Source organism: Aphis gossypii, chromosome 3, assembly GCF_020184175.1.
Source record: "Aphis gossypii isolate Hap1 chromosome 3, ASM2018417v2, whole genome shotgun sequence".
NCBI lineage: Eukaryota > Metazoa > Arthropoda > Insecta > Hemiptera > Aphididae > Aphis > Aphis gossypii.
Window position 1 is genome coordinate 579037 of NC_065532.1, and position 20147 is coordinate 599183.

The 20147-nt window shown below is 31.0% G+C and overlaps 1 protein-coding gene and 1 pseudogene across 2 annotated transcripts; both read right to left on the minus strand.

Moving 5' to 3' along the window:
* Positions 1–2273: 2273 nt before the first annotated feature.
* On the minus strand, positions 2274–4062 carry LOC114132126 (uncharacterized). Of its 2 annotated transcripts, XM_050204009.1 has the most exons (5): positions 3725–4062; positions 2985–3662; positions 2747–2923; positions 2581–2685; positions 2274–2519 (listed from the first exon to the last, which is right to left on the minus strand). In XM_050204009.1, the coding sequence occupies exons 2-5, from the start codon at positions 3139–3141 to the stop codon at positions 2347–2349; spliced, it is 612 nt and encodes a 203-aa protein (XP_050059966.1). In that variant the 5' UTR covers positions 3142–3662; positions 3725–4062; the 3' UTR covers positions 2274–2346. The 2 variants fall into 2 exon arrangements, with proteins under 2 accessions (XP_050059966.1, XP_050059967.1); XM_050204010.1 differs by having other exon boundaries at positions 2985–4062.
* Positions 4063–19304: 15242 nt separating this feature from the next.
* Positions 19305–20098, minus strand: LOC114132671 (uncharacterized; annotated as a pseudogene).
* Positions 20099–20147: the final 49 nt, after the last annotated feature.

Consider the following 20147-nt stretch of genomic DNA (forward strand, 5'->3'; position numbering starts at 1 on the left):
CAATACTTATTCAAACATCGGCACATTTAACGCTGGACGGTACAAAAATTAAGCAAGGTGGTGCAAAGTATAAACAAATTATGTAAGCTATTTTCCTCGGGGACCGGTGTGCAATTACAAACGCATAATTTAGTATATTGGAATGATCCGAATGAGTTGGTTATAGATTAAGACTTCTTTTAGCCTCTCAATCTGCGGGAAACACCGGAGTTTCAAACGAAATATTATCTATTTTTGAAGAACTCTATGAATCCGGTATAACAAAGAAAATACCTAATGTCTAAACGTGATATAGCAATCGAACTTCACAGACCGGCTAGGAAAAATTATACTAGACGAACAGTAAATGTGTACGGAAAAAACGATTTATGGCAGGCAGACTTGGTCGAGATGATACCACTTTCAAAGAAAAACAATGGATACAAGTATATTCTCTGTGTGATTGACTGCTTCACGAAATTCGCCTGGGCTATTCCATTAAAAACAAAAACGGCTTGCGAAGTGACCGGTGCCATGTCAAAAATACTTATAAGTAGATCGCCTAAACTGCTGCAGGTAATAATGGAAAAGAATTTTACAATTTGAAATTTGACATGTTAATGACAAAGCATAATATAAAAAAGTATAGCACATATTCAACGATGAAAGCTTGTTTTGTTGAAAGTTTCAACCGAACTTTAAAAACAACATGTATAGAGAGTTTACTGCTCAGGGTCACATAAATGGATATCTATTTTACCCTTCCTGATAGACAATTACAACAATTCAAAACATAGAACGATCGGGATGACACCGATCCAGGCGGAAGAAAATCCTGCACTAGTGACTTTAAAACAACGCACAATAACTAATAGAAAGTAAAATTTCATGTCGGAGATAAAGTTCGAATAAGCACTCAGAAAGGAGTTTTTACAAAAGGATTTTTACCTAATTGGTCAACAGAATATTCACAATTAAAAAATAAACAAAACAAAACACCACTTATCAGTTACACGATTATCATGATGAACCAATAGCCGGTTGTTTTTACAACCCGAGAAATATCTAAAACAAATTTTCCTAATGATTATTTAATTGAAAAAATTATACGAAAGAAGGGGAATCAGATATATGTTAAATGGGTAGGGTTTGACAATTCTCATAATTCATGGATAAATAAGAATGAAATTAAAAAATAATTTCAGTCGGTGTTCAGAAGTGAATGTGTTCGGTACTACGAAATTATTTTTCAATATTCCATACAGTGAGTCAGCTTAACAATATGTCTACAGCTATTTTGGACATTCATTGCATCCTCGGAGTCAATAACAAGTATTTTATTAAGGAAATGTCTATAGCAGACACTGAAACATGGACCCATCAACACTTTATATTTAAACATATTTCTTTAAAACAAGACGCAAAAAGTCGAAGCGTAAACAGTTGGCTTGAACGGCTACAGCAGGATTATCATTGGAATACGGCGATGTCGAGTATGGAGAAATACAGAAAATATTTCAGTCATTAAAATTCGATAGAATTTACGTTAAAGGTTTACAGAAACAACAAATTATCGAAGAGTTTATGCCACACGCTACAGTCTTCAACTTGGAAAACTTAGATTGTCCACGGATTTGTCAATTGAACGGAGAAACACTACCATGTTGTATTTTTCATATGGATTTTAATCCCACAATGTACATTGTATAAATTATTTGCCTTAAAAAGATGGTATCTTCATCACATAAAATTGTAAATATATCAATATTTTGTTTTTTCCCTACTATATACACATTATACATTATATTTTACATTATATAAAATGGTACCTTAATCACATAAAATTATGATATCATATATAATATATATTTTTACATTATATTCTACATTATATACAATGATTTAAATTATAATATACAGTTTTTAAAAATAAAGTATTAATACAATTATTTGCATAAATTTTATTTCAAATCTCATCCACTATTGCTTCTGACTGTTCATTTGTTTCAGCCTCCCTAAAAATATTTTAATTAGAATACTGTAGAGAATATATCATTATATAACCTACTCAATTCGATAGTGTCCATATGCTAATGTGTGTACTTTATCCTCGAGTATAACTCTCTTGTCATCAAAATTATTATAAGTTAATTTGCTTGATTTGATAGTCTTCAATTTATGTTTAAATGAACGGATAGAGACATTATCTGTCTTTACTGTCAAGCTTGTATCACCAAAAAGACATCGTAAATGATCTTTAAAGTTCAATTGGTTCTTCACCACATGCCCGGATTCCTTTAGCCTTGATCTTCTCTTTGCCTTGAAGAATGTATGCATATGACTTGGCTCGCAACGCGCAAAACTCGATCATATCTCCCCATCCGTTTCATCGGAAAACAGTCCTGGAATCTTCTTTCTTTCGGCAATGTAACACGGATGTATCCGAGGTAGATTCGAGGTATCCATTCGATCAAGTAAGTTAGAATTATTCACCAGATCTTTGTAAAAGTCATCAGTCTGAATAAAGTATACCAGTAAGTCTAAAATAATACAAATAATATTAAAAAGATGATAATAATAATAACGATAATGATAATTTACCTGTATCTGTGTACATAAGCTCAATACTATCGCCATAATGTTTTTGCATAACATTGTAATGGTAATCATACATTAAGGTCTTAGAAATTTCCAGCACTGAGAAATCTGTTTGAAATTAAAATATTAAAATATAGTCGTTAATAGCAAATTATAAGTGATTATTTACCTATATAAATAGGCTTGCAGAATTCAATGATTTTATTCTCCAGCGAAACAGCATTCAAGTTTTCGGAGTACGTGGTGCAATGTTTAAACGTAGATCGGTTTATTAATTTTTGCAAACGGCTTTCGCTAGATACTAGCTTTATATTTAAATGCTTGCGAACGTTTTCCATCGTTTTTCCTAAATGACAGCCAGACAAAATTAATGAAAATAGTTATAATTAGAATTTTTAATAGCATACCGAACACAGCGTTATTTAAAAGTTTGAAGAAATCCTTCTCAAACTCATTTTTTGCATTTTTTCTCATTTCAGTATTTAAAATTATATATGGTTCAAGCCACGGCGATTGCTTGAATTGAACTACTCTATGCACCTGCAATATATAAAAATTAAACATCTATAATAATATAGAAATAACAAACAACATTTACTTTTTCAACGATATTAGTCCATTGTTTAAGGCTTGTTGGAGATTACGATAGTGAACAATTAATTTTTTTTTAGTCTCAAAAGTAGCCATAAGTTTCCGTACTTTTGAGCCTGGTGGTAAGCTATTTTCTGGAAGGAATGGTAGGTCATTATGCTTATCGTGAAGTTCTTTCGGATAAGCAATATCAACCTCGTAAATTCGTCCTATTTCAGAATTTTCGGTCAAATCGTTTAATCCATCGAGTGATGGTTTGACCCACTTAAAGTCACCATAAGGCATGAAACGACTCATTGCCCAGCCATAAAGATTGTTACCTAGAGTTAAAAAAAAAAAAAAAAAAGTTTACTTAATTGTATAATTATTATTAATAAACTTACAGTCCTGATAAACAAGCCATGATTTAGGGTCTGATGGGTTAAAATCTGGTGTTTTTTCATTGTTGGGTTTTGCATACCGCATGCTGGCTTGTGTGAGTCCACCTGGAATACCTATATATATAAAAAAATGTAATTCTATTTATATACAAATAACAAAATTTCAATTTACTTACCATCTTCAAACATGAGGAGCATTTCATAATCTGAAAGTAATTCCAATTTTATCCCCGTGTACTTTAACATCGCATCAAAGAAAATGCTGGGGCTGTAAAGTAGTATGCTGGATCTAGGTGATATGTGTTTAAGCAGAGGTCTCGGAAATTTTCGAAACATCGGCCAGAAGTAATACATCGATTTTTAAATAAAGATCTGAATACTCGCCCAGCGTTTGACAGTTGAAATGGTTCCAAACTTCTGTCGCAAACTGATATTCCGAATCTTTGATATGTTCTTCTATCAGAGTACTATAAAAATCTTCAATCGGTGGTAGCGAGGTAAGTTCAAGCTTAGACCAATCATCTGTATAGTCATATGGATAAACCCTTTACGGGTGACAAGTGGCATTTCATTATTGGAGAAATGTTTTCCGGTTTCACGAAATTTCTCCAAGTCTGGTGTTACAAGGTTTGCGGCTAAAGTTGACAAGCGTGTGGACATGAATCGAATTGTATCAACGAACCTGATGCTGAATTTATTACTTATATATTGGAAAACGAAATGAACTTTTCCTCACTATTTGGTATTACATTAATTTTTTTGAGTTGTAATCGAGTTCTGTAATTATGAAATGTGCATCATAATTGGAGAGATTGTGTAGAAAACTGGTACATATTTTGGTTGTTTAAGACTTAAATTACATCTATTGCATAAGGACTGTCTGAATTTACCAGTCAAATGATCGTGATCGCGTACACGGGTATGTATATTAACAGCACATTTACATAAATTGCATTTAAAGCAGGAATTATGTTTAACATTGTCTTCATCACTCATATTTAAATAATATTTGTCTCCAGTAGTTTTTCAATTTTCTCAGCCACATCAGTGATATTTTCAATAAAATGCTTTGCCACGTCTTGTCTGCTTTCACTACCTCGATAAATAACTGGTTCTGTTGGTATGTTAAATTCTCTTAATAACTCGGTTGGAACATCTTCAGACGCCTTAACTAAAATCCGTAACTCATTGGACAATGTTTTTGAACGATTGTAGTATTTTTCCTTTTCTTTCTTCATTTGCTTTTATAAGTAGTGTGCCTCAAAATCGGCGTAAATGACTATAGGATGTCGCTTGTGTTTTTTGCCAAGCGGTGAATTCCAGAACTTCCCCTTCTGACGGCATTTTCGGGTATAGGTTTATGCGGACCGCATATTAATTTATGATGTTCAAGCGCTGCCTGTCCGCTTAATTTATACTTTAAGTTCTGTTTATCGAACGACGTAAACACATCGTTTACAGAATACAGCTTGACCTTCATGACTAGTTTTTTGTGAACGGATTAGTCTTGAAAAGTTTGAAATGTACGTATAATGCGTATTTTATTATCCGTTACTAATAATAGATCAATGTGATCTCGTTTCTCGTTATCTACGACTTTGAGCGGAAAAACTTCATATGATGAGAACTTTTTCGGTGGCTGTAATTTATTTTCTAGTCCGTACACATTCACAGAAACATTCAGATTATTTTTTTCAAATTTTAAAATCTCTCATCTCTCAGTGATGTTGGAAAAGGAATGTCTTCAAAACTATATCTATCTTCATGATCGGTATAATTTTTACCGACCCGGAATTTATTTTCCCCCGTAACATGCTTTGCTAATATAGCCCATTTAAAGCATTGCTGGTCATTATTTTCAGGATTGATTACAGCCCGTTTATCAGCGATCGATTTAGGTAATTCTATATACGATGAACCAGACATCGGTGTATAATTATAAACGCCTAGCAGTAAACCATCGATAGATTGTAGCGTAAACCCGCTGCCACGTGAACAATAATTTTCTTCTTCTGCTAATAATTTCGTGAACGAATCGTCGAGAATTGCTTCGAGATTTGAAGCCTCATAAATTTCTCTAGCTGAAGTTTTAAATGCTCGATTTTCGGACGAATTTTCAACGCTTGGACGATTATAAGTAGATTCCAGTTTTAAATTAAATTTAATAGGCATATTATGTTTATTAATAATTTCTAACAATGAAGATTTCATGGACTCGAAGAACTCTGAATAATCTGTATATTGTTTAGATTTTTGTAATAATACCATACAACCTTACGGCTGTGTGACGATTGAATTTCTACAAATCCTAATGTATTTACTTTTTGAAGCCTTAATTTTTTATCTTTCACAGTGGTATAAGTATTTTCTGTAAGTTTACGTTTATTACCTAAAATTGTAAATATACCTAATTTATTTTTTTTTATAATTCTAACCTTAGATCATATACATGGCATATAGATGTAAATGTTAGCAAGTAGTCGCTTGCGTATGCGCAATAACTTTAAAACAAATTATCAGTTACGTTATATTATGTTCATATTAATTATCATTATTAAGAAAAATGTGCGACAAGTTGCTTAAGTGATATTATTATCACATATATCATTATTGGGAAAAATGAGCGACAAGTTGCTTACGCGATATTATTATCACATATATATTTAATGGGAAAAATGTGCGACAAGTCGCTTACGTAATACCTATTAGATATTATGCTCATATTTATCATTATTGAGATAAATGTGCAACAAGTCGCTCGCGTAGTATAGGCTACATAATATAACTCGCGACTCGTCCCTAACATAAACATCAAAATATTAGGTACTATCTATTGTTTATGATTTTAACATGACGATAATATACGAAAAAAAAAAAGAAAAAAAAAGTGATTTGATTGTTATAAATTATCATTTTAAAGTAAAGAGTTTAAAAACTTGCCTTGCACAGTATCCTGTCCATTTTCAAAAGCATCCATCGCAGCCATACAGATATCATCAGATTCTAAATCACCGAATGCTACATTTAAATGCTTAGATAAAGAGGCACCTAGATCGAAATAAATTATCATGTAGGTTTCGAAATCTAAGAGCTTTAAAACTAACCTCGTGTACTATCCTCATTTTCGAAAGCATTCATTGCAGCCATACAGATATTATCATCGTCATCGGATATTGCATACGATGGCTCATCATTTGGTTTGATGGTCCAGCCTGATAATCGGGGGCGTAAATTTGAGGGGCTATTTCAACAATCCGATTTTCATGAATGATTCCTTTGTAAAATAATTAAATTATTGGAAAAATATTTAATTAAATATAATTTATACATACCGTGTATGTTTTTCATATGACGAGTACGAGCGGATCTGCGACTGAATGTTGAAATACACACATAGTACATGAAAACCGTACGCCCTCATGTTTTTTTTGATGCCTCATCAAACTATCTTTTCGTGTAAAAGACGCTGAAACCGTTTCACAATTAAACATTATGAAAATATTATAGTACTAACTTAAAAATACAAGAAAAGATAATAATCCTAAAATCGATTGCTTTAATATTAAAAAAAATATTACGAGTATATAAATGAGATTAACGTGTTTAAAATATAAGAAACGAAGATGTCGCTATAGAACGGTTGAACATCTAATGCTTGTTAATAATCAGTGTAATTCTATTATACAAATTTGGTACGATTCAAAAGTTGCAATTTTGCAAAAAAAAAAAATGTCGTGAAGGAGGGGTTTATGAAGATCGCATATTACGATAATCTCACATTTGTCATCATTTTATACAGCGGTGAAATATAAGTAAAAATATTTATTAATTTACAGTTGTATATTTGAATTACCTACTAATTTAGTATATTCCGTCATATAATACATGTGAGAGATGATAGTGTGCTTAATATCAACGTATGTATATATATATATAACCTAACACTAAATCAGTGATACTGTGCCATAACCTAATGCAATGAGGAGAACAAATATGTCAGCAGAATCGTGTTACAAGAGAAAAAAAATGCTTGTTGGTGTTTTTTTTAATTTTTACTGGAATATAATCGGTACTAATGATAAATCTTAGTACAGTATGTTAGTGTAGTTTGTTGAGTTGTGTTAAAATTATTTAAAAATTATTTTGTTTTTAAAAATGTCATACTCCAGCCAAGTATCTACTATAAACACACCTGACGTTTCAGCAGGCTTCATCGACTTTTTAGCGAATGGCGAGTTTGATGAAATGGTATGTTTAATTACTTATACATAATATATTAAAAATAACACATTTTATATATTTGTAGCTATCAAATACACCAAGACGTATGTTTTATAATAATATATTAAGCCAAGGTGAAAATATTTCTGTTGACAAATTTAGTATGACAAAATATATTATTATAGCACTTACCTTACCATCGTCATTTATACCTATATATTTGTTGTTGTACTAAGTAAAAAAAAAAAAATATGTATGTGAAAAAACATCTTACAATGTTTGGATTTCACATTACATGCATAATTGACATGTAAAGATTTGTGATGTGCTTGCAGATTCTTTGGTGATGCTGATGCAGGGATATGCACATGTATACATAGGTTCATGCATACGGCTGAGCAGTGTACCGGTTGCAGCATCTATAGTGGGGCGGGAGGTGGTGTGACGGTGGCGCTTACCATGGCTGGGCAGCGAGTGGTGGTACGGGTGGCGGTACCTTGGGTGAGTGGTAGGTCGCGGGGGTGGCGGTACCATGGTCGAGTGGTGGGTGACGGTTCGGGTGGCGGTGGCGGTGGTGGTGGCGGTGGCGGTTCGGGTGGCGGTGGCGGTGGCCGTGGCGGTGGTGGGTGGCGGTGGCGGGTGGCGGTGGCGGTGTTTGAACTGTCTATTTATATCTACTTAGGCGGTTTACATTGCAGCATCATAAACATATCTCGACTAAAATCTAACACTATGCGGTTGTCCTTGATAAAGTCTCTGCCTATAATACCTGATTTGGGTACTCGGAAATCGGTAGCTACAACATCGAATTTGACGTAAAAATCCGCTCCTTCTATGTTAATAGTTATTTTTAATGTCCCGAAGGTGGTTACTGGGTTTGCCGTAATACCATTAATTGTACGTTTTTCACTTTCGTTTATTACGATATCTTTTTTTAGTGCGGATATTTTAATGAGGCTCATATCGGCTCCCGTATCCACGAATAATTTTATTGTGGCAGGTTCAAAACTGGTAGAAGTGCACTTAACGTGTTCTCTTTCCATATATGTAATAGTTCTGACATTATTTTCGATTTCGCCTACGGTACGATTTATACATTGTTGCTTTTACTAGTCGAAGCTTCGCCCTGCTCTTTTTTCTTTTTTTCATTATATATTCTCTTGCGACATTCACTAATGACGTGATTCTCTTTTTTACAGTAATGACAGACTTTAACTTGATTTACGGAATTTTTGAAATTTTTATTTTCGGTCTGGTTTTTAAGACTTGTTATTTTATGTTCACTAGTTCTACATTCGTTGCTATAATGTCCGTATCTACTACAACGGTGACATTGAATTTTACTTTTATCGTTAGATTTCTTTACGTATTTATTTCGATTGTCCGTTTTATATTCAGGTTTTTCATTAAATTTTTCTTCCTCTACTGCCAAAAATACGGCTTCCTCAAAAGTAGGTACTTTTGTGGCTTTCAAAATTAGACGGATATCGTATTGAATACCCGCAATAAATATGGCTAATGTTTGAGTTTGGATTGTTTCTGAAATAACTTTAGCTTCCACTGTCGTTTTATTTAAAGTAAGCGTGGTGGTTAATTCGTGGGAAATTTTTTCTACTCTATCCGCGTATTGTTGTATCGATTCTTTTTCATATTGCTTAATTTGTTTAAATTGTTTTTGTAAAAATTGTACGGAATGGGTTTTACCAAAAATAGTAGTTAGATGTGCGTTTAGTTCCTCCCATGACGTTATTTCCCGATATCTAACTGCGTCACTTGCTTTTAATTTTGCATTTAAGTTTTTTTCCAATCTTAAAAAAATACTAGAATTAAGAACTTGCCTCTCAAGCCCAAATCGTTGGCTGTATAATAGAGCGGCTTTCCTTTTATTTTTTCCACTTTCTATAAAGCATGACCACATATCCATTTTTTCATTTATAGAGTAGAACATAGTAGTTAATTTAACGTCGAAAAAATTTTTGTAGTTAACAATAAAATATCTAACTAAAATTGAGGAATCCAAAGGATAAATTCAACTGAGAACCAATACAATGTGAAAAGCCAATAAAACTATAATTAATATAGGAAATGGATGGATACCTTTATCTTTTTTACCTATGTGAAACATGTCATGTTCATCATTAAATCAATTATATTTTATAGTGATGTGTAGATATACATATAAGCATGTATATAGATAACAAAAATTATATAAATTTGGAAAACCCAATGCTTTATGTTTTATACATATTGAAGAAGATATAATATTGTATAATTTGTTAATTTATTAAGTTTATTATTTGTTAACTATACATAATACATATGAATTTATTTAATATCTAATATATAAATGTGAAAATGAAAATCTTTGAGTGATATGTTCTCGGAAACTACTGAACCGATCGTTTTGATTTTTTTTAAATTGAAGAGCTCATTGCGGAGAAGGTTCTTACGGACGAAAAATTTGAAAAAATTATCAGGTTTGAGAAATATGACGAAATGGTGATGAAATTACAGAGGCGCCATCTGTCCAGCAAATAGTAAAATAAATTATTTTTGGTAGTCAATGGCAACCATTTAAATAAAATAAATAATTTATTTAAAATGTTATAGCAAGGTTGTTTTTAATAATACACGCAAATAGACAAACAAACTAAAATCGTTGTCATAGTAAAAAACAAATTAAAAATCTATATATATAAAAATGGAGACAAAAATGTATAAGGCAATGTATAACTGTCACTGCAGTTCAGCAAGAAAATAAACTATATTAATGTCGCTATTGATTATGGTTGAATATAATAGTTACAGATCTGTTGTTATATTTTGTTAAAACCATATCAACAAAAAAAAGAATTAGCGAAATAAGTCAATGTCCACAGTAAATTTCAAATTCACAGCAATAGACTAACATAACAAGTTATACTAAGTTTTATTGTTTTACCAACAGGCAGCAATACAAAAACCACGAGATGGCACATTATTGTATTTGACCCACTGTAGTAAAAAAAAAAAAATGATATAACTTTGAAACTTAAGTGTTAGAAATTATAAACTTCTTATACACATCTCGCGGGGTCCGCAATCCAACACGTGTGGATTGCCTACATGATAATATACTGCTCGCATAATCATAAGAGAGTCTCACGGCAACGGCAAACAGAATGACTATAATATTATGACTTGAGTAACTCACTGACTGGTAAACGTAGAGCCTGAACAATGATAGATCGATGCTTACAATTTACACGGTACATTCGTAAAATCGTATCACAAATTTAGTGTGTAATAAGAAAGCATTTTACAAAATTCGCATATTAATGTGGTGCTTTCACAAGATTTTTGAGAATCAAAACAGTCAATGAAAATGTCTAAGTTTGAACACCGTTAAACCGAATAGTAAATAAAAATTAATCAAAATTCTAATCATAGTATATAGAATTTGCATTTTTAACGGGCAACGAAGTGCACGGGGTCAGCTAGTAATTTATATTTATACATCAGATTTACAAGTAAATGACAAAATAAATATTTTTTTTAAAACAATATGGTGTATCTTAATTACCTACTATAGTAAATGATTATATTAAACAGAAAACATTTATTCATTTCAAAACAAAGTAAATCTACAATTTTTATGTATTTAGAAAAATAATTCATAAATACAGATACAAATGTATAATTTATGTCCTTGGATTCAGGATTTAGAGCCAAAACTAAAGTAGTTAAAGGTCTATTCACACATTTTTTTTTTTTTTTTTTTAGTTATACATTTTTACAATGCCCCTATCATTTAAGGTTTTCATTTCGCTAAAAAAAAATAGAATAAGTAAGTCATTTTGATTACACAAATAAAGTGACACAACAAATAACCTACATCACACTGATATTACAATGTTTTGTGCATCAAAGAAGTGAGTCCTGTATTGTTAATCTGATGCGAGGCTATAGGCCCAGAGCCAGTTGTTAATAGTGCCTACCTGACTTTCCATTTATAAATATTAGGTATTCTGGGATATATTTTTTGTATAATGTATAATTTGCATTTAATATCAAAACTATCTTGTGTGTGAATAGACCAAATAATGGACATTAATTCAATACTAAATTATCAAAGGCAATAAACACATTAGTTGTCAATAATTTTACTAGAGTATGAACAAATTTCCGTAATGCAAATTTTTGCAAGATTTGGGTAAGGTCATAACTAATAAAAAATATTAACACTTAACATGTCCACTACCCTTGATAAATTAATAAAAATTAAATGAACATTGAACATACTTTATATTATGTATTCTAGATTACAACATATTCTTAGGGCTATGGATGTCTTAAAAAATTATTCATTTTTACACTTTTTTTGAAATTATGTTAATTTTTAATTAATACTTTATGGAACAAAAATCTTTTAATATTGCATAAAAAATGACACTATCATAATAATTATTAAAAAGTGGGGGACGAGGTGGCCGTGCCATCTAAGGCGTCGGTTGCGGCGCAGCCGGTCGCTGGTTCGATCCGCGGTCACCGGGTAGCATTTTTCTTCGGGCAAGTCACGGTGTCCGAAGAATAAGTGCCGCCATCCCCCACCCCGGGGCATGGCAGAACCTACGGGTGCCCCATTAGAAATTCTGCCAAATAGGCGTCCGAACTAGGCCTCCGGGCCTACTCCCGGACTTTAATACGCCATACGGAAAAAAAAAAAAAATTATTAAAAAAAAAAATTCAATTTGCCAATATAGGTTAATAAAAACTCCATAGCCCTAATTATGGAAAATAGTAAATCAATAACTTAACTTAATTATTTAAACATATAATTAACTAATAATGTAACAATCAACAAATTTTACAAATGTAGAAGTAGTTGGTCTTGATGCTGCTGCGTTGTTTTTTTTTTTTTTATCTGAATGCAACTAAAAAAAAAACATTAAATTATTTATAGAAATGATTTATTCTACATATTATATATAAAAAAAATTATTTATTCATACTTATTAAGTTATCAGGTGAAATGTACTTTGCTGTGACTAACCAAAATAACAAATTGTATTTGTTCATCCAATGTTGTTATAGATATTTGAATTAAAAGTTAGTACTACTAATTACAGTTGAAATTTGAAAGAAAACAAAAATTAATTTTCTAAAAAATAAGCAAAAATTATGACTAACATCAAATTATTTATTTTATAAAATAAATTCATACTTACATAATAAATTGTTTAGTTTGTTTGAAGATTAAAATATAATATGTAAAGAAACATGAATACTTTATTGTTTTATAGTCATTAGATACCAGTAGCAAGCAATGTAAATTTGCATTAATTGTTGGTCAAATTGAGCTGCCTTATCATGTAGTTCACTGTATTTTATGATTAATTATATAAACTCTACTAATTGCCACTGAAATAAAATTAAAATATTTAATCCATGGTTATTATTAGTCAATAATATGTATAAATCACTTAAAAAAAAAAAAAATAATAAAATTCTAATATATTAATTTTAAATTGAACTTACCAATCAATTATACAAATAAAGTTTTCGGCAAAGTATGAAATCTGATTTCCATAAATAATGTATACATAATAATATTGCTGATTGGACAGAAGTAAATTTATAATTAAATTCAAATTTGTTAACCAAATTACAACATTAAAACGCCATCAAAAAATATGTATAATAGGTATACATTGGAATAATTGGCTTAAATTTTAAATTTATATTAATTTAAATAGGTAATAGGTACACATAATTTAGTATTTACTTAAAACGTATACATTGGTTAAACATTCAAAGAATAGTAATTAATTAATAATTAATATTCAATATTTGATAATGGGAAACTAACATTAACGATTAACCAATAACCACATGTTTTCAGAAACAGTTTGCCGGCATTTATTATCGTTTATCTACTAATACGTGATAAGAACTTATACCACGAATCAGTAACCATGTGTAACCATGATGGTAAATTATAAAATGTTATTTTTATACTTTATAGCTGATACAGCCGCGCTGCTGTTGGCTAGTCGTTCACTGACACTCGGTGTTCCGGTAGGAGTGAAGATTGGACATAGTATTGTTTATCTATTGTGTTATTATCGATTATGACCGTTATAGGTATTGTTAAATTGAGATAAAATTTCGTTTTGACTTCTGGTTTTTACTGTTGGGTTTGTGAAATTGCCCAGTAGCAGTAAATTAAACAAATATTGAAGCATTAATAAGTCGCAAACGGATTACTCAAATTAAATTCTATAAATGTTAAAATTATTTTTTTCAGTATGTTTATAGATTTTCGTTATCGAAAATAGGTATCGCGATTTGAAAATCGAAAGTTGATAGTGTTTTATCAAATAAGGGAGGAAGTTAAAATTATCAAAATTGTAACAAAGTGTAAAATAGTACAACTTATAAAGTTAAAAAAAAAAATTATTTCAAAATTCCTAATACTTCCCGAGATATTAACTGGTTCACGATAAAAAAATCACCCTGTATATAATAAGTTTAAAGTGTAGTAGTAGTTAATTATTATGTGAAACTAGTATACCATACGCAATGTTATTGTAGTTGAAAATTGTTTTTCTTGGTTTATTTAATTACCTTAATATCTAAAAATTAAATTAAATTAGAAATTACTAATTATAATAATATATAATATTAAAACAATTTACAAATTATATATATTGAGTACTGAGTAGCAATGGTTCATAAGTCACAAAATGTTAAATTAAAATATTATAATGTACACCTTGTATGAATATATGAATAATAAATAACATCATATAATATACACTGTATAAATAATAATACTTAAAAATAATAATAATGAAGTTAACGTTACTAGGAAGATTGATACAACTTTACAATAAGTTTAGAAGAATGTTCTAAGTGAATTGTATTGAAATAGAATATTAAATATTTTTATTGCATAATCTTAATAAATGACATGCAAATTACCCCAAAAACAACAAATATAATATCAGGAGTACATTGCAAAAAAAAAAAATATATATATATATATAATGACATAATAACAATAACAAATAAAATTGAACGGTAATTATCGTTAAATGATATAATAATTATGCTATGTATTCATATAGCATATAATGTAATATACCATTAAATAAATAAGTATTTTTAAAATAGTAAAAAAACAATAGAGAACATATTAAGTTAAAATAAAAATAATCTAAAACAATTATAATAATTAGTTAAATGTTATTTTCACAACTTTAAGTTTAATTCACTTACTTATCTATTTCGTCTTCATTCCAAATTTCCAAGGTAGCCGCGTCATGGCCCTTGTATACGTATTTATACAAATACATTATACTCTTCACAGTAGAGCACACCTTAACGTTTATGTATGCGTCATACTTAACCAGCAAGTACGGGTGGTACGGGACAACAAACTCATTGCCGACAGGGTGACCTCTGACGTTTGCCACAAATCCATTGTTCGGTCTGAGGTAAGTCGGGTAACTACTATCAGAAACGTACACAGTCTCTTCACTGTATTCTTTGGGATACTTCTTTAAACAACTATAAGAAACTATAGGCACACTTTTAGAAGCATCAAAAGAGTAGTTTAAAGTGATAGAAATAGCGAAACAATATAATTTAACATCAGGAATAAATTATGAAATAAAATGTAAATTTGGAATTAATTCGTTTTTACCCGTTTGTAAAGTAACAAGCGATACACAGTATGAAGTACACAACAATTGTTATATAATACTTCTAGTAACAAAAAAATAAAGATTGATTAACGTACAAAAAAATATATATATTGCGTTAGTGAACTTGAAACAGTTTTGTGAAAATAAAATAAATTAAATTAAATAGTAATGAATATATTAGGTATGAATTACGAGTTACAATGTGTTCTGTATTTTTGATAAGAGAATTATCAAAACATAACCTAACCTTTTACAACATTCACACACACTCTCCTCAGTCACGTTTTGTCATCTTTCAATAAAAACCATGTGCACTTATTAATTAATTTAGACTTTTTATTTCTTTACCCAATAACTTTCTTCTTTCTGAAACCAATAACCTTCGTCAGGTTAAGATGAAACATAGCGCAGTCGGTATAATTTACGGAAGGATGTTAAAAATTCCATCGGTGAAGTTTTTTAACACGTTCACTGCGGATGACGCCATTTGGTGTTTTTTGGCCATTTGGCGTCATCCGCACACTATTTTTCAATACACTAATTTAGTCCGCGTTACAATCAAAAACCTCATTTTCGGTCAGCGTTATCTATAGATATTAGTTAATACGTGTGTGCAATCGCACATCGATATTTCTATTTTTAGTCTATAATATTTTTATTTTATTTTGGGATGTTTACTATTCCTTAATCAAGTTAATTATCGGTATTTTCAAGAAATTCACTATCATTGCAATCATTTTTCCATCGTCGGTCGTTGATGAAATACGTACGTATTCACATTGTATTGTTTTTATACATTTTATTTCTTTTGAACGACTTTTTTTTTATTTCGTTTACTTTCTTATTACTTATATTATGAACATGGATAATACATTGAATAAATCCGGCCCATCTCGACCAAAACGGTTATGCAGTATGAATCGAAATTATGAACAACAAATTGAGCAGATGCTTTATAACTCTGATAGTGACGAAAATTATGATTTTTCCGATTCTGGTAGTGAATATGAATTTGAAAATACTGAACAAGTGTCTGACGATTTTGAGAGTGATACTGAGATCGTGAATAATATACCAAGTGTAAATACTCAATCATCAACAAATACTAATAATGACGGTGGCTGGCAAGAGGAGGAAATTGAATTATCTAATTTTCCTTTTATAAAACGAAACGAATTGCTTGTTCCGATAGAAGGCAAAATAAATCCTATAGATTATTTTTTTATGCTATTTGATGAACATTTTATAAAACTATTGGTTGATGAAACGAATAATTATGCTGAAACCGAGTTTTTAAGTGTTGGTAGTGCACCACGTTCTTGTATCTCCGATTGGAAACCAACAGATAAAGACGAAATGTTAACATTTATTGCATTGATAATTCAATTCACACTGATACCATAAAACTTAACAGATTGAATGACTATTGGAAAACACATCACTTTTTCAACTTTTCATGCTTTTCAAATTATATGAGTCGTGATAGATTTTTAAATTTATTAAGATGTTTTCATTTTGCACCAAATATTGAAACCAATAATCAAAACCTACCTGAGGATCGCTTATATAAAACTAGACCTTTAATTACATATTTCAATAACAAAATGAATACCATTTATTATCCCTAAAAGAACTCTCACTTGATGAGTCCATGGTGTTATGGAAAGGCCGTCTCCAGTTTCATCAATACATTCAAAATAAACGCCATAAATATGGAATTAAATTATACATGCTTACGGAATCTCATGTATTGGTATTAAAATTTGCCGTTTATGTAGGAGTACTCGATGACTTGGGAGGAAAAGGTCATGCAGCTAATGTGGTTTTGCATTTAATGTCCAAAAAGCTAAATAACGGCCAAGCATTATACATGGACAATTTCTACAATAGTTTTGATTTAGCCTCCAAATTAATTGAAAAACAAACACTCAAGACAAGTTGCTTGCAAGCACATTTGATTGGGCTGCTAACCTAGAGGCTGCCTCGGTGAAAACACACAGCCCAGTGGTCATCTCGGCTCGGCTATAAAGGTTATTCTGGAGATCCTTAGTGACATCAAAACCAAGAGGGAGGAAGTGAACAAGGCCTTCAACGTTGTGTTGTTTGAGTCCCAATCACGCACAGTAGTGCCGCAGGCAAAGACCAATCGGGCAAAACTGCTTGAAGTCGAGACCCAAACAACCGATGTGTTTGTGTTGCAGTCGAAGATCAAGAAGGCAACCATAGATGCCGGCACAGATACGCCATGCTGGTGGGAGACCACGTCTGTGTGCAGCCATAAGGCAGCACACAATTTCCCGACCACTCAGATACTGGTAGAGAAGGCTAAGCTACCTCGGAAAGGCAAACAACAACAGCAGAGTGCTAATGTCGATGCTAGGCCAACTATGCCTATAGAAAAGGAGGCTGAGTTCACAGTGGTCCAGAATAAAAGGACCGCAAGAAGGGCCAAGACAAACGCCCCGGCGTTTAATGCGGAACTTAAGGTACCACCAATTAAGACAGGCAGCGGCAAGCGGAGGTACCCTCCCAGAACACAGGCGGTAGTCCTGGACAAGCCGGCGAACATCTCTTACGCCGAAGCAGTGAGGGAGGTAAAAGAAGCTGTTCGCAAGGAGCCATTTGAGTTCATTATTTCCACTAGGAGAGCCAAGTCTGATAATCTAGTACTGGAAACAAATACCAAGGAGCATGCCGACGACCTTGCAAGCGCGCTCAAGCGCCAGCTTGGCGAAATAAGGAGTATCATGCGTCCTTCTCCGAGTGTCGCACTACTGTTCATCGACATTGAGGACTCGGTCGATGAAAAGGAGCTGGTGCAGGCCCTGGCGGAACACGATCCCGAGCTGAAGTTGTCCAATGACCTCAAGATCCGAGAGAGTAGAAACGGAGTCTGAACGGCGATAGCCAGAGTCCCACTGGGCCCCGGGCTTAAACTAGCTCGACTGAAAAAGTTGAGGGTGGGTTGGTCTACGTGCCGCAATAAAGAGCTGAAATCTAAGCCAGGCTGTGCAAAGTGCTCTGCCTCTGGCCAGGGGAAGAAGACCAGGAAATGCTTTAGGTATAAAACAGTGGACCACTTTATTGCTACCTGTACACTCTCCAGTCAGGAAGCATCGACGTAGTCATAGTAAGCGACTACTACCGCCCAGACAGCAAAATAATATTCTTGTAATGTTTTAAGAATCTTAATTACAAAACAATAACATTTAATAAAATGTTTCATCAATGTTACGATAATATTGGTAGATGTATCTGTAACATTACTACAAAATTATTTGAGCGCAAATTTCATGTTATCTTAACAACATTTTTCAATATTGTGATAATGTAATTACATAATATTGATTTAATATTAATGATAAATATTTTACAAGTATTTCAAACCCAATAATATCTTAATATTTTAATTTTAACATTACAATAATAATTGAAAAATGTCTTTTAAAAACAGTTTTCTATATTAATGATATAGGTATATTAAAGTTTTTAGAATATGTAAAATAAATAAAAAAAATTATTAATTTTTTTTTTAAAATATAGAACATGATATATACATTTGAAAGAATGATGATAATATATATTATATTGAATTGTGTATATATATAATATTATTGTATATATACTTTTTATAAAAAAAAAGAAATGTGCATTTTTACGAATATTAACAAACTGCAGTATACAAATTTAAGAATTTAAATATAAATAATAAAATCAATTTAAATATAATAAATAAATTGTTTACTGTTAGTAATACAAATTGTATAAAACAAATTTAAATGAATTTAAAAAAATAAAATAATAATAATACTGTTCATGACATTTTAATGTTTATTAAAAATAATGATTATAAACTTGAATGAATTTTTGTAAGTTTTTCTTGTTTTCTAGATAGGTTTTTGATACGGAAAGGAGCGTGCGATAGCCAATTCCTAATGAGTTATCAATATCTTTTTCAGGTATAATACTGTACTTCACATTAACTCTTATAGCGTCTAGAAAAAACAATAATTATATTATGTATAAATCAATAAAATAAAATGCAGTATAGGTACTTCTATTTAATTATAATAGCATTGTAAAAAATACTAAAATTACTTGGTGTATTGAAACAATTATATTAATAAATTTAAAAAATATATATATATATAGTAAATAGATTCTACCTATGTTTTATTATAGGCTATTTAATAATTAATTGTCAAATATATTTTTTTTTATATATTATACCAAATACATGTCAAATTTTAATATATGTCTTACCTATAATTACTCTATAGCTGTTTAAGCTCGAAAAACATAGCTTTGATTTGAAACCATGTAAAGAATATTTAGACAACAATTCATCACTGAACATTCGTGAAGCAATTCTGCGAACACTGTTTCCTAGATCATTGACATCTATTAAGACTGACAACTGAGTAACCTAAATAATTTAAATATTTAGACATTTATAGATAAATAAATTAAATTGCACAGTATATAGTTTAGTAATATTTAACAATATTATACCAAAGTATTTTTAAAGTTTTCATCATCCTTCATTTTTGTTTCTAATGACTCCAATTCATCATTATTTTTTATAGGAAATATATTATCTAGATTGATGGCATTTTTAGATGATGTATTTTTATTAATCATCAATGTATTAATATTAATACAATTTGATTGGACAATACTTAAAATACTG